At 52.2% G+C, this 14,373-nt stretch overlaps 2 protein-coding genes across 13 annotated transcripts in view; one reads left to right on the forward strand and one right to left on the reverse strand.

Moving 5' to 3' along the window:
• On the reverse strand, positions 1 to 11,687 carry Dusp15 (dual specificity phosphatase 15). Of its 4 annotated transcripts, none has more exons than XR_005501941.2 (8): positions 10,279 to 11,428; positions 9,533 to 9,566; positions 7,986 to 8,068; positions 5,217 to 5,266; positions 4,332 to 4,406; positions 3,096 to 3,267; positions 1,153 to 2,468; positions 1 to 289 (listed from the first exon to the last, which is right to left on the reverse strand). XR_005501941.2 is itself a non-coding variant. In NM_001108598.2 (8 exons), exons 1-8 carry the CDS (start codon positions 10,297 to 10,299, stop codon positions 2,193 to 2,195), a joined length of 735 nt encoding a protein of 244 aa, NP_001102068.2. In that variant the 5' UTR covers positions 10,300 to 10,505; the 3' UTR covers positions 1 to 2,192. The 4 variants fall into 4 exon arrangements, 3 of the variants coding, with proteins under 3 accessions (NP_001102068.2, NP_001231713.1, XP_038961415.1); NM_001108598.2 differs by adding an exon at positions 3,877 to 3,900 and having other exon boundaries at positions 1 to 2,468; positions 10,279 to 10,505; NM_001244784.1 differs by having other exon boundaries at positions 1 to 2,468; positions 10,279 to 10,505.
• Ttll9 (tubulin tyrosine ligase like 9) overlaps positions 7,966 to 14,373 on the forward strand; it is a 59,416-nt gene continuing 53,008 nt past the window's right edge. For 7 of the 9 annotated variants that reach the window (XR_010064633.1, XR_010064634.1, XM_063283827.1 and 4 more), the window contains exons 1-2: positions 7,966 to 8,103; positions 13,825 to 13,889. Coding sequence is in view for 5 of the 9 variants with exons in the window: in XM_063283827.1 (XP_063139897.1) it covers positions 13,860 to 13,889 (30 nt within the window). In the remaining 4 variants the exon portion in view is untranslated. The remainder of the gene's footprint in view (positions 8,104 to 13,824; positions 13,890 to 14,373) is intronic. The other 2 variants (XM_063283830.1, XM_063283831.1) reach the window with 1 other exon arrangement.

Below are 14,373 nucleotides of genomic sequence, written 5' to 3' on the forward strand. Positions count from 1 at the left end.
TTTAGGGTCTGTGTTTTTTATTATGAAGAAATATTTGCATTATGAAATATGCTGAGTAGTTCAGGCTGCCCCAGACCTTGCTGTATATGGGGTGGAACTGAGGCTCTGAAAGGAAAAAAAAATCCCCTGGTGCAGTGGCTGTTCAAGCCAGCATGGAGAGATGTGGGGAGTCAGGTCTTCCCTTCACAAGCATCTGTGGGAGGGCATTCTTATTCCTCCTCCTCTCGGTCCCATACACCAGCAGCTGTCCCAGGATATTCATGCAGTCAGGGTCACTCAGACCTGTGAACTAGGGGGTGGGGGATGGGCACAAGGTATTTCATGTGATTAACAAGAGTAATAATTAGTTGTCCATTTAAGTTGGGCTGGATCCAGGACCCCACTGAATGTTGAAATGCATGGCAAATCCTTTAAACCAAGTGGTGGACTATTTACACAGAACCGGCAAGAATACACCTATGTACTTTGAACCCTTTTCTAAAAATACTTCCAATGTGAAGCAAATGTCAGGTGCCTGATACATTGTTTAGGGAACGGTGACTAGGAATAAAAGTCAGTAGACATTTTCCCATCTATACTCTAACTGGGGCTGGAGTTTTAGAAGCCAATATGAGGTGTTCTATCCTTCTAAGCAGTCGACTCCCCTGTGTCAGAGGAGCCTTTCATATTTCTAGATCATAATGAAGAGTGGACCCTGCAGTCATATTGGAGTCTGAGCTCACATCTGAGTCCTGTCTTCTGCTTATAACCTGGGGCACTGTTAGGGAGGATGGGAAGAGGATCGGCTGAGCTGCAGTGTTTAGCACAGTGACAGAGTCCTTAGGAGGGAGCCCTCACTGTTACGATAAGGTGTATTGGTGATACTCGGCTAGGGAAGCATCTGGATCATTACACCAAAGGGGCTCGTTAAGTGGCTAAGGGTTAGGAAACAGTGGCCAGGTGGCAGTGCCACCAACCAATCAGGAGGAGGATGCAGGCTTCACATTGTCCTAACTCAGGGCCTTTGTACTGCTCCCCCATCCCACCCCCAGCCAGATGCAAGATGGTTCCACCCCCTTACCCCCTTTTTTATCTGGTGTTTTCCACTAGAATGTCAGCAGCATACAGGCAGCTCTTTGCTCACTGTGGTAGCCCCAGGGCCCAGCACAGTACCTGGCTCACGGCTGGCTTGAACACTTGAGTACATGAGGAATTGGAGGTTGGTGTCCTCATTTCACCATTCGCTCAGCTCGGTGCTGAGATCTCTGCCTCTCCATCTGCTACGAAGTCCCAAGAGTCTACTTGGGCTCTTTCAAGTCGTCAGCTCTGATGACACCCATTCCTCTGTTTGCCCATAGGGTTACTGTTTTATTGGCTTGGTTACCTTAAAAAAAAAAAAAAAAAGAGTCCCGCCACCCCCTGCATCCTGCTGGGTCTTTCTCTCCAGGAACCTCCTCCCTGTTGTCACAACTGGGAATGATCTGCCCTTGCTGTGTGTGCTTGGGCCAGCTGCCCGACCTCTCTGAGCCTGGGTGTTCTCCCTGAGGATAAAGCCATCTCAGACAGTGAACGGTGACATGAAGGCCACGCCACCAATTGGACCACACTGACCAGTTATTTGTGCAGAGAGGGAAGGAGAATTAGAGAAAAGGAAGGGGCTTCGGAGAGGTGAAGGGTCGGGAGAAAAGGGGCACAAGGGCGGTGTCAGAAGTCCAGGCCCCTGAGAGATGGAGGGGGCGTGGGCTGGTGTCAAAGAAGGGCGTGGTCTTGGATTTCAGCTCTGGAGACTGGTGGAGAATGGTGCTTCCCCGGGCCTCTGGAAGTTGTTCCTGCTCTGCTCCTGCAGGCCCTGGAGCCCAAGCTCTGCGGAATGACAGAGGCACTGGGCCAGGCAACTTCTGCGTCTTTAAAGATTCTTCTTTAATCTCCTCCAGGCCGGTCCGTCCCACCCGATCCTCCCTCCTGCTCCCCGCTTTCGCCTGTCAGGGTGGAGGCCCAGGATCCTTCTCCCGAGTCTAAGGCACCAAGTGGCTTGCAGCAGGCCGGCCGAACACAGACTCACAGAGCGGACACTGAGGACGGACGCAGACAAGCGTGGTGGGTACGGGGCGGGGGCGAGGCTCCCACGAGCTCTGGGTGCGTCCCAGCTGCGGGAAGCCCCGCCGCCCGCGAAGGCTGAAGCGTCAGGACGGGCGGAGCGGCGGATACGGCGCTCACTTGCCGCCCTTGCGCGACAGGCACCGGGGGAGGCAGAAGAAAGTCTGCTTGACGCGCGCCAGCAGCGGCAGCGGCCGGTGTGATTCCCGCGGCGATCGCGGCACCAGGCGCTGCAGGGTCCCCTCGGAAGCGGCCGAGGACGCTGTGGTGGCCGACGGGGCCGAAGTCCCCGGACCCTGGCGACAGCGCCTGCAGAGAGGCAGCAGCGCGCGCAAGTCCTCCTCGTCGCGGAACGGGATCTCCCCGAAGCGCTCCTCCAGCTGCCGGCGAAGCTGGGGCGGGGAGGGAGGAGGGGGGCGAGCGTCTAGCTGTCACCCGTCTGTTACCTCCACCTCTCCCCCAATACGTGGCTCATCTAAGCGCTCTCTGTCTCCGGTCTAAGACTTCCCAACCCTCACGGGGGTGGGGGGGTACACCCCCGCTTCAACTCAGGTCCTAACCTCTTCCGGAACCCCCACTGACCAAGACACTCCCATTTTCCAGACTGGCCCGCTGCAAACAGCATTAAACCACCCGGCTCCCAAGAAATACTAAGCGAAGGGACTCCTTTGCTCTCAAAAAGACCCTGGGTGGAACAGGACACAGACTCCTTCCCCCGCCCACAATGGATAAACCCTGGATTGTCTTGTGTTAGGGACACTTGTGTTAACTACAGTCTGGTCTAAAGGCATCCAAGTTCTCAGTTAAAAAGACAAAACAAAACCTGAAAACCCAGGTCAGGTGTGACCTATGGTACAATCCCAGTGCTTGGAGGCAGGAGGATTGTGAGTCTGTGAGCAAAGTGAGAGTGTAGAAAGGGGAGAGGCACAGGCTACATCCCACCCAATGGGTGCTCAAAATCAAGGGAGAATCCAGGCTTCCCTGGCCTTGCACAACTCCAGCCCTGCACAGCCCCCTACCTTCTGGGAGTTTGCCCAGCCAAACTCCTCAAGTTGCTGCCTAAAGCCCGGGTTTGGGTTGGCGATGGGCCGGGAGGCCTTGATGGCTTCAAGTACTTCCTGCCAGCCAAGTCCGGTCACTGTCATCACATAGGCGATCACTACGGTGGTACTTCGTGATATACCTGCAAAGCTACAGCCAGGACAACCCCGGACTTCAGGAACGCCCCAGTCCCTTCCATATTCCCTCCCTGCCAAGCCCCTGGCCTTACTGGGGCTTCTTCATGTTGTCCCTTGAGCTCCAACCACAGGGAGCCTGGCTTCACAAGCTCCAAGATTTGGCTTGTGACACTTCCCTTTCCTCTAACCAATACCACACCAAGGGGCTGGCTGGAATAGTCATTCATTCATTCATTCATTCATTCATTCAACAAACATCCCCTGACCATCTTTTTGTTCAGGTCCTGGGGTACAGTAAGGAATAAACCCATGGCCTCTGCTGCCCTGGAGACACAGCCCCTAGCCAAAGTAGCCATTTAAGATACTGATGACCGCTGGAAGCCAAGATGAGTCTGGGGCCACATAAGTGGAGAGGTTTCTTTAGTGGGAGTGGGACAGGTGTAGGGGAGAGGATCCCTAGGAAGTGACATCAAGCTGAGTTTTGGAAGGTAAGGTTAGCCCAGAATGTGGGGCAGGGACCGTAGGTGAGTTGTGGAGCCCTTGTGTGATGTGTTAAGAGTCTGAATTCAATTACCCATACCACAAGAAAAAACAAGACAAAATATTCTTAGGCAGTACGTACAAAGATCCCGAGGTGAAAGATAGGCTGTGGGTTTGAGGAAGGGGAGGTTAGGATGGCTGAATGTGGGGACAGCTATTCCCTTGGCCCCAGCTAGAACCCTTGGTGAGGTGCCATGGGATGGAGGGCATCCTTGGGTCAGGGACACTGGAGAAGACTCGGAGTCCTAGCCCTGCACTGGTGCCTCAAAGCCCAGCAGGGGAGGGACGCAGAAGCTAGGATGATTGGTCTTCCTATGTGACCTCATCCGGCTCCTTTAACGGCCCTGTCAACATGACATTTACTCCCCCACTTTACAGATAAGGAAACCGAGCCTCAGGGAAACACAGTTGCTGGGCTATGGCCATCTGGCTGCTAGGAGCAATGGGCCTCAGAGTGGTCTGTCTGGATGAGTGATGGACTGTCAGCAGGCTGGAGGGGACCTGCCCCACAGGAGAGACAAGCATGTGAGGACTCACCAGTGCACAAGGCAGTTCCCCCCGTTGAGACGACAAGAGTGGATAAAGTGGACACATTCTTTGAAGTGCTTTTTGCTAGAGAAGAGAGGGACAGGGAAGGCAGTGCTGGGGGGTAGGCCTCCCGGGAGTTGCCTCCTCCCCACTTACAGACAGCAAGGGATCTACAACCCTGGGTCCTCAGTGCAGCCAGTGTGTACAGTGAATGGGGCCACTGCTTGGAAAGGAGGCAGGCAGCATAGCAGGCAGGAAGAGAGGCCGGCCCCACCTCTCCGGTGGGTACAAGGAACAAGGACTTGGGTGTGAGGAAAGTGAGGGTGCCATTCTTCTGGTATCTACAACCAGAGGAGCTGGGGCAGTAGTTAGCAGTAGGTTGGGAGAAGAACCCCAAAGGGTCCATGCCAAACTCCAGGTACCAGTGCTAGTGAACCAAACAAGACCCCTGTTTTTCAGAGTCCCTGCAGTCATCAGGTACTGTCCCACATCCTCAACTCGGGTCACCTCATCTTTGCAAACATCCTTGACTCATCACATCCTGCCTTGGTGTAGCTGAAGCCCAGAGAGGATAAATGATTTCGCCAAGGTCACAGAGCAGTAAATGGCAAAACCTGGCTGCAAACCAGGTGTCTTAACTGCAAGCCAGGATGCAAGCCTGACCCTCAAATCTCCTGTACACCCAGTCCCGACAGACAGGACACTTTCTCCATGTCCTAGGGGAGGAGGCTGAAGCTCTAGAGAGAGCTGATAAGGGAGGGACATGCTACAAGGACATGGTTGAAACAGACTCAGGATGCCCCTGTGACAGCTTTCTGGCCTCAGTACTCTATGCCCTCACTCCCACCTCAGGGGCAGCTCTTTCAGCTGTTGACCCATCCAGGGGGAACTTACATGGGTACCTCAGGAGTGTCAGACACTGAGATTCGAAGATAGGTGATATCCTGCAAGGAGGAAATGCACACTCAGATGGTGGGGCCTTGCCTGCACCCCTCCCCCAGCCTGAGCTGCCCAGGCCAGTGTGACCCCAGCCCAGTTCGGCCCCTCCCTAGACCACCAGTGTTTTCCAGTCCCCAGGCTGTGAGCCTGCGAGCTCTGTGTGTAAGACGGTGTCCTCCCCCACGGGTGACATGGGCAGGAGGGCTTGCAAACTGGGAAGGTGTTTCCTTAAGGAACTCTCCTCTGAGCAGGGACTGCAAAGTTATACAGTGAAAAGGGCAGAGCTCATTTCTCTTGAAGAGAACAAATTATGAAAAGAACGATCAGGCAGAGCAAACACCCATTTGTAGTCCTGGCACTCAGGAGGTTGAGGCGGGGGGATTATGAGTTAGAAGCCAACCTGGGCTACCACAGCAAGTCTCTGTCTCAAAAGACAGACAGACAGACAGACAGACAGACAGACAGACACACACACACACACCACTACCGCCACCACGGCCACCACGGCCACCACCACCACCAGCAACAACAGCATCAGCAGTAACAACTTCACGACCTGGTCAGGCAGCCTAGCTTTGCTTCGGCTCCTCACAAGGGTACTGCAGACAGTTTGGCCCATACCCCAAACCCCTCACTGCCCTTTCTCAAGTATTCCCCTCAATGCTTTGTTACAACCCCTTTCGGGTGCCTGGTTTGCTGCTGACTGTGGCTCTTAAAGGACAAAGGACCTGTCCTCTTGCGTCCATGGAGGTTTTGTCCTATCTCTGTCTAACACTTCCAAGGTCACGGAATCCCTTGTTGTTTGCAAGATCTGCAGTTTCATTTTGCAGTGTGTTCAATGAGGGCTTGCCTGGTAGTGTCCAAACCCTGCCCGCTGCATTCCCCGATGGGAGGGGTGGCTGCTGGGGAGGTGTTGGGGGAGGGCTCTTTCTCTAAGCACTCATTGCTTTAATAAACACATTAATAACTTGGAAAGCATGCCCATGCAATCTGTTCAGACTACATACTCCAGTGCTCCAGAGCGAGGCTGCCCTAGAATGCAAAAATCAGACTCCACTGGCCTGGAAATTTCTTCATTGACAATGAAAGTCATAGATTATTGTCAGCTGCTCTAGAGACTATCAAATTGGATAGGTTAAAAAACAAAACAAAGCAAAACCTGAGGCCCAAGGTCATCACAGCAAGTCCGTGAGGTGTCCGTCATCACTTTTTAAAATTTATTTAAAAGAGTATTCTGCCTGCAGGTGCGCACATGTGTACCATTTGTGTGCCCAGTGCCCTTGGAGGACGTCTCTAGAACTGGAGTTACAGTGAGCTGCCAAGCGGGCCCTGGGAACCAAACCTGGACCTTTTATAAGAACAAGTGCTCCTAACCACTGAGCCATCCCTCCAGCCCCATGGAGCCTGTTTTTTGTTTTGCTTCTTTAATCTTAGATCTCCTGAGCCTTTTCAACCTATACCACAGAATCTAATATAATGGTCTCTTTTATTGGAATAGACATACACACAGAAACATATGAAAAATAATGTGTATATGTATGTGTATATATGCCTATACATGCACAGATGTATGTACAGGAGGGATACCTACATACATTTATGTACACACATGCTGAGGCCAGGGGTCTTGCTCCCTCATCCCCTGCCTCATTCCCCTGAGACAGGCTTTCTCACAGATCCTGGAGATGTTTTTCAGCCATGTGGCAGTCAGCTGGTCCAAAAGACTCTCGGGCCCCAGCCTTGTGCTATTCTCCCCATCCCCGTCTACCTCCAGTGCCCGGGCCACAGGCACACATGGGTATCTCTGGCTTTCACACGCGTGCTGGGGATCTGTGCTCTTAGCTACTGAGACAGCTTCCTAGCCTGGGGTAAGAGTATTTGGAAAAAAAAAAAACCCTTATCTTTTATCAGACTTTGTTGAGCGTCTATAAGTGACTCAGAGAAACTCAGTGAGGTCAGTACTATTGTAAGATTTCCACTTGATAGATAGGTGACTGGGGCTTGGCTCGTCTTGTGCACAAGGTCACAAGGAGAATAAATGGTCTCTTCACTAGCGCCAGTGGTCTTTCCTCTCGGTCCTAAAACCATCCTCTCTTCCTTAGGATTCCAGAGAGCAGAACCAACCATTTACTGACACCATGCCTTACAGTGTACAGAAGAATCTTCTACATCCGGCAGAACCTTTGCAACTCTCCCAACAGCCCTCTGGGGCAGTTGGGATCAAAAGTACCAATGAGCTGAAGTCACAGCCCAAGGTTGTACAGCAAGGCACAGAACCCAGGATCTTCTGTTTGGAACCATCCAGACACTTGGCAATTGGAAGGATGCCCAGGTAGGTGCAAAAAATAAAGGATTAATATGAGACCCGTGTTAAGGTCTTAGTATTAAGGATTGATTCAAGCCCCCTAGGGTCAGAATGCCTATGTTTAAATCCTAGTTGGCCAGCTTCCTCACTGTATGACCTTAGGTGAGTTCATTTACCTCCTTGGCCTCAGTCCCCAAACAGGGGTGATAAGACAGCCTAATGAGGATGGATGAGTCAGCTGGGGTCCAGATGGTAGTCCAAGGACGGTGGCTCAGGGACAGAGCATTGGCCTAGCGTGTTCAATGTTCAACACCCTAGGTTCTATCTCCAGTACTAGGAAGTAGGAGTGGGATGAGGGGCAGCCCGGACCAACAGCTCTCTCTCCCCCCACCAGCCCTGGAGCGGAGGGTTCGGAGTACCTGCAATAGAGGCTGAGGTGATTCGTGGATAGAGACGATGTGCGTGATCTTATTCCGGCCCAGCTGATCCGGGTCTTTGGCATCTGAAAGAAACAGGCCGCTTGAGCCAAGTTGGCAGGTGAGACTTATTTATTCCCAGTGACCAAGTGCAGCAAAAGCCAGTGCCCAGCTTGCATTCTCACCCCTCCCCTGCCCGCTTGGACCACCCTCTGCAGGCTTGCGTGTTCCTTCCCCCACCTCTGGGGCATCCACCGGACATAGGCTGGCGTGGCCCAGCCAGCCTTGTGCTGTTCTTCCCATCCCAGACACCTATCCCTACTTCATCCTCCAACCCAGCACTTGTACTTCTAGGAATCTGAGGACAGAGTGAGTGCACACGCAGGGCTGCACATGGAGGCTGGTGTTCTCTGCAGGGCCGTTTGATGCAGAAGCAGTTAACCGTTTAGAGTAACCTAATGCCCACCAGAAAGGGACCGGATGGACATAAGTACCTCCGTACTCTGGACTCCTGTGTGACAATTAAATCGATCCCTGCGAGCTGATAGATGAGGATGTCCCTGGTGTGTGTTTTAAGTGGGACACATCACTTCCTGAGCGGCATGCAGAGTGGGGTTCCGTTTGTTTTAAAAATTGCATCTGTATCTACACTACGTGACCCCTAACCCTGGAAAACACCTTTTCGGGATGCCAGTGGCCATCTCTGGGGAGTGAGATGTGCCAGCATGTGCCTGCTATGTGCAAGCTTTGGCTGGGCACTGAGTCTGGGGTCAACTTCATGGCACTGTCCTAATGGGACTAACACACAACGTAACCAGATCCACTCAGAAATCAATGTGGCAGGAGCTGCTATGGAGACTCCAGGGAGGAAGGAGTCAGGGCCATAGGGTGGGTCACCTGAGTCTTCCCTGTGACCTTTCCACCTTGGGCCCCTAGGCCTTGAGCCAGCCTGTTTCAGCACATTTTCCACCACAAAGTCAAAGGTCTGTGTTCAGCTCTGGCTCCCTAGTGAGCATGAAGCTGGTGATGGCAGGGATGGGAGGGCCCTCCCCCTCCCCCATGGAAGTCTGTGGGAGAGATGAGAAAGCTGCAGGCTTGCCACCCCTGGCTGGAGGCCATTGGTGCTTCCACTCAGGACTCTGCTTATAGGAGCTGGTGGGCCAGCTCCTCTTCAGAGAAGAGTTCACAGCTTCCCACCGAGGGAAGCCATAACCCTAGGCAGACCTCAACAAACACCTAATGGAGGAAACCCTCTGGGCTGGCAGGCTTTGTGCTGAGGAGGTTGGCAGAGCTCAGAACCTTCTGTTGTGTGGCCTTTAACCTGTTGGCGAACCTTGGGAGGGAGGCTGAATTGGGAGTGCTCTTTCCAGCCTAGGGCAGGCCAGCCGTTGCACTCCCAATCCTACATGAATCCTTTCTCCTTCCAGCCTGGCATCCTCCCTCCCCCCACAGTCCATTCTTGAAAGCATCTAAGTTGTGTGGGCCTGAGCGTGAACAGTGGACACAGGCCTGGGACAGGCAGAGTGCCATGGTCTTGGGGCAGTGCTCACCAATGAAGTTTCCAAGGTAGAGTCCAGGAAGTACCTGGAGGAAGGACAGCAGGGGTCAGGGGTCAGCCTGCACCCCTTCCCACCCACGGTAGCTGCCTCCCTCCAACTCCCCCCCCCACCCCGAAGCTCTTCTCTATTGGTGGTGAGACCTCAGGAAGCCATCTCCCTGATAGGTTCTGAGTGCTGCATGAGGGGTCTGGGCTTCTGACAAGGATGCAAGAACAGGGGATCAAATTAACCACAGGAGGGGCCAGGGAGGTCAGCCTGGGGAGAGGTAGAAAGAAGAGTTGGTGTGAGTAGGAAGTCCCAGGTAGAGATCAGGAAGGGGGGCAGGGACAGAGTGGACTGAGACAGGCACAAGTGGAAGGCCATGCAGAAACAGAGCTGGAGAAATAGAGAGAGGTTCCAGAGTCCATAAGTCAGTCTGTCTGTCAGTCTGTCCATCTGTCTGTCAGTCTCTCTCTCTCTCTCTCTCTCTCACACACACACACACACACACGCACGAGACAGACAAACAGACAGACAAACAGACAGACACATGCTCCTGGAGAGGCAAGCGAAAGGCACAGCAAAAGTCAAGAGTCCGCAGAGGACAGACAGGCGCAGGCAGAGACAGAAAGGCAGGCAAATGCAGTCTGGAGGGCAGAGTGACAGAGATGTGGCATACATCTTGGACATCTTGGAGTGGGAGCAGAAGGTCAGCGACCTGTCCAGGGGTCGTCGGGCACAGCGGGGATCCCCCCTACCTTGGTCATGCCATTTCCCATGATCCTGAGGCAGGGTGGCGGGGCGCACGCCCAGCTCAGCGCCTGGAAAGCGCTAGGTTCACAGCTGCCTTACTGGCCCAGGCCCGGAGCCTGCAGTCTGATGGAGAACCAGGGGCCGAGCGTCCGCGACCTTGCTTAGCCCTGTCCAGTCGCCACCGCCGCCCGCTGACCCCCGGCCCCGGAGGGAAGTGATGGAGCTGCTGCCGCCGCCACCGCCGCCGCCGCCGCCGGCTCCTCCTACCCTCTCGGTCATGTGGGCCCCCCTCCCCCGTGGGCCGTGGCGGGGGGCCGGACAAAGCCCTAGTGTGCGGGGCCCACGGCCCGCGGGACAACGGCAGCTTGTTGCGGCCGCGTGGGACGCCACCTCCGGAGGTGGGGGCGGGGCGCTCCCCCCACCCTGGCACCATCAGGCGCCGCGTTTAGGGCGGGCGAGTCGCCCCCAGCTTAAGGCTGTGCCTGCACCTGCCTAAGGCTGGGGGCAAAGCAGCTAGCTTCTCCAGCCTGGGTCCCTTTAAAGGTAGAGGCTGGACTCATTATCAAAGGTTTCTGTTTGCAACAAGAAAACAGAAAAATGTCCTCCCCAGCCCATGCAACCACCTTAGCAGTCATCCCTCTCCTCCCCTTTCTAGCTCATCTCACTGTTCTTGTCTACTCATCCATTCTATCCACTTACCCATCCGTTCACCTTTCATCCACCTATCATCCATATTTCCTTCCATCCATTTATGTGTCAGTTCACTCATTCACCCATCTCTCACCTCTCTCCCTCCCATCCATTCATCTATCCATCATTCACCCATCATCCAGTCTTCTCTCGTTCGTCCTCCCTCCCATCCACCCTTCCATGTATTCTGGTCCCCAGGGAGGATGGGGCCACGTGAACAATTCCACTTGAACCAGGTATAACTGCCATTAGAGGCCTGAAGAAGCAGGGGTAAATATGGGGAAAGAGTGTTGTAGAAGGGTTTCAGGCACCTGGATCCTGCCTCAGAAAACTGCAACAGGACGTCCATAATTCAAGCCCATGTGCTCACACTTGTTGAATGATCTGAGGTCTCCATGTGGCTTCAGCTGATACTGTCTTCATAAGCATGCTAAAATAAACGAGTCTAGGCACCTCCTGTGGGAACTGAATAGAAACAGCTGAGCCTGCTTTGTTCCCGTGGACATCATCCTTATCCTTCTATCCAAGTGATTGTTGGGGAGTGTCCACTCAGGCAGACAGAGAGTCCGTTTCAGCTGTAACTGGGGAAAAAGAAAGCCATTCTTCGTGCGACTCCCTTCCTTGAGTTCACAGTATATATGGGGTATTTGGTTCAACACTCTCAGTTTTCATAAAACCCAAATGATTCAGCAAATATTTAGTGAGCAGTGAGTCCTAGGGACAGAGTCATGGGGTAAGATAGGGTGACTCTTACCTTCCTTAGTTAACCCGCAGGCTAAAACTCAGCTTCCTCAGCTGTGGGCACCGACCAAACTGTGATGGCTGTGAAAAATTTGTGTAAAAGCATGCGATGCCTGATTTCTTTTTTTTTTTTTCCGGAGCTGGGGACCGAAGCCAGGGCCTTGCGCTTCCTAGGCAAGCGCTCTACCACTGAGCTAAATCCTCAACCCCGCGATGCCTGATTTCAAAACCAAACACAGTGATTCTGGGGGTGTTTCTTGGCTTTAAATCTCCAGCACACACTCTGTGTGAGCATTCTGTCAGGCACTCACCACCCACAGACTCTACCTGAGACACCTTAGCCCAGACTTGAGACTCTGGTGTTGTGAACTACAGTGTTTCACTGTACAACTTTCTTCTAGCTATGGGGGTGGGGGACTCAATGTTTTCCTGCCCCCGATCCTCAGCCTGTGTCAATATCTTCCCATTTCGTCATATTGAAATGTTTGGTATTGTGTTGCTGTTTTAGATGCTGTTGTGTTGCTGAGTTCAATTTCCTAAAACATTATTAAGTGAATGTAGGGTCAGGATTAGGGCGGAATTTTCAACACCTTCTGACATTTGTGCTGTATATTTATGCAAAGTGGCATTCCCAGCATTGACGGTTACAAAACTAAAATATCAGCCCTGAAGAATGCCCCGCAGTATCAAATATTCAGCCGAGATTTAGTTCTTTATGCAGAAGGTAAGTAAGTACCTCATCATCTCATTGGGATGCAAACTTGCTAGAGCCTTTACATATGTGATATTGTATGTAGATGAAAAGTTATCTTAAAATAAATTCTCTTCTCATTCATTATCAGTAAATGTTTGGTTTGCACATCTCTTTTATACACATACATACCGAGGGGTTATTTTGAAGTTACATGAAAAGGGGCTGGATACAGTTCAGCTGGTAGCGTTTACCTAACATTCATGAACCCTGGGTTTTGAACCCCAGCATTCCTGTAACTTCTTGTCATCTAGCACTTGGGAGGCAGAGGTGGGAGGATCAGAAGAGCAAGTTTGAGGCTAGCCTGGGCTACAAGAAACCTTGTCTCGAAAACAAAACAAACCCAAAAAAGGATGGAGATCACAAATGGAAAAAGAAGCCTTGGCCGAATTCCCTCCCACGAAGTACAAAATGTGTGCATGTTTAAATTGAATCTTTTTAGTATTTACATGAAAATAGTAGATGCAAATTAATCGTTGATCATATTTTGATTTAATTCAGTATATTCAGATCCTGATCATTTTAGCTTTTGGCCAATGTTTAGAGATGGGTGATGATGAGTCTTATGATCTTTCCATGGCATTGTCTTCAAAACTCCGTGTGTGGCTTCTACTTCTGACAAACCTCAACTCAGACCATGTGTGAAGCAGATGCTGGTAGCCTTAGGTGCCCAGTGTCAGCATAGCACACATCCCGGATCTGGGCGAGAAGGCAAAGGAAAACGACTAACAAATAATTCATTTACCAAAGGTCGAGGGTGACCACCAAGAGAACAGAGCAGGGTGGTGGAGAAAACCTGGGCAGTTGAGCTGAGAGCTGGCAGAGCCCCTGCAAGAGTGGAGGAGGACAGAGGACAGCATTGCAGAGGCCTGCCCTGGGAGTGTGGCTTGTGGGCCAAGCAGACACAGCTGAAGCAGAGGGAGCTGAGGCAGGGGCATGAGACAGGCTGAAGAGTGCTGCAGTCAGGGCGCCTGCTCAAAGGACCCTCCATGGCACAAGTAGGCTTAACATAGGTTTCTCCTCCATGGGATAGAAAGCCAAAGGGAAACTTTAACCAAGGACCCATGGCATCTGGTGTAAGCATTTACGTCCCTCACTATGTTCCCCTCACTGAAATCATCAAGGAGGCTACTGCAGCTGGGCAGGTGGAAGATGAAGGCAACTTGTGGGTGGAGCAGACAAAGAGGCTGCAAGGAAGGGGGGGGCGCTCCCTGTGTGTGAATATCTAGGAGTGTGGCAGAGGATACGCAGACAGAGGTGGGTGGGGAAGGAAGGGACTCCTAGGTTCCCTGACTTGAAAAATCATTATCTCTGCCACGGAAAGGAAAACATCAATAATTCAACGTGTGGTTATTGGATGTCGTCATAGGTGGAACGTCACACCAAAGATACGCTGATGTTGACATGAGTCTCCAGAAGGCCTGGTCCCTGAAGGTAAAGAAAAATATTCCTCTCTTCAGGCTCCAGATCCCCTGCTGCTAGGAGTCTCAGCCAGGGTCACCTCCAATGACTCCCTGGAGTCTCCCCTACCTTAGAGCTTCCCCCCACCAGTTTCTGTTTTCTTCCTCAGCCCTCCCGCCTATCCCACCCAGCTTCCTCCCTTCTTCTACTTCAAGTATTTATTTATTTCCCCTCTGAGTGAGATTCAAGCTTTCTCCCTTAGACCCTCCTTGTTACTTAGCGTCTTTAGTCTGTGGGTTGTAGCGTGGTTATCCTGCACTTTATGGCTAGTATCCACCTATAAGTGAGCACATACCGTGCATGTCTTTCTGGTCTGGGTTACCTCACTCAGAATGATTTTCCTAGTTCCATCCATTAGCCTGCAAATTTCATGATGTCCTTGTTTTTTTTTGTTGTTTTTTTTTTCTTTTTTCTTTTTTTCGGAGCTGGGGACCGAACCCAGGGCCTTGCGCTTCCT

The sequence above is a fragment of the Rattus norvegicus genome, chromosome 3 (genome assembly GCF_036323735.1).
Source record: "Rattus norvegicus strain BN/NHsdMcwi chromosome 3, GRCr8, whole genome shotgun sequence".
Lineage (NCBI taxonomy): Eukaryota > Metazoa > Chordata > Mammalia > Rodentia > Muridae > Rattus > Rattus norvegicus.

What these genes read in the sequence shown, in the direction of transcription:
- Dusp15 (NM_001108598.2), bottom strand. Translation starts at nt 10,299, where the DNA reads ATGGGAAATGGCATGACCAAG. An exon ending in CTACCTTGGAAACTTCATTG is followed by an intron (nt 8,069 to 9,532) that starts GTGAGCACTGCC and finishes TGTTTCTTTCAG; the next exon opens with ATGCCAAAGACCCGGATCAG. An exon ending in TCTTTCACCTCGGGATCTTT is followed by an intron (nt 3,268 to 3,876) that starts GTACGTACTGCC and finishes TCCTGGCTGTAG; the next exon opens with CTTTGCAGGTATATCACGAA.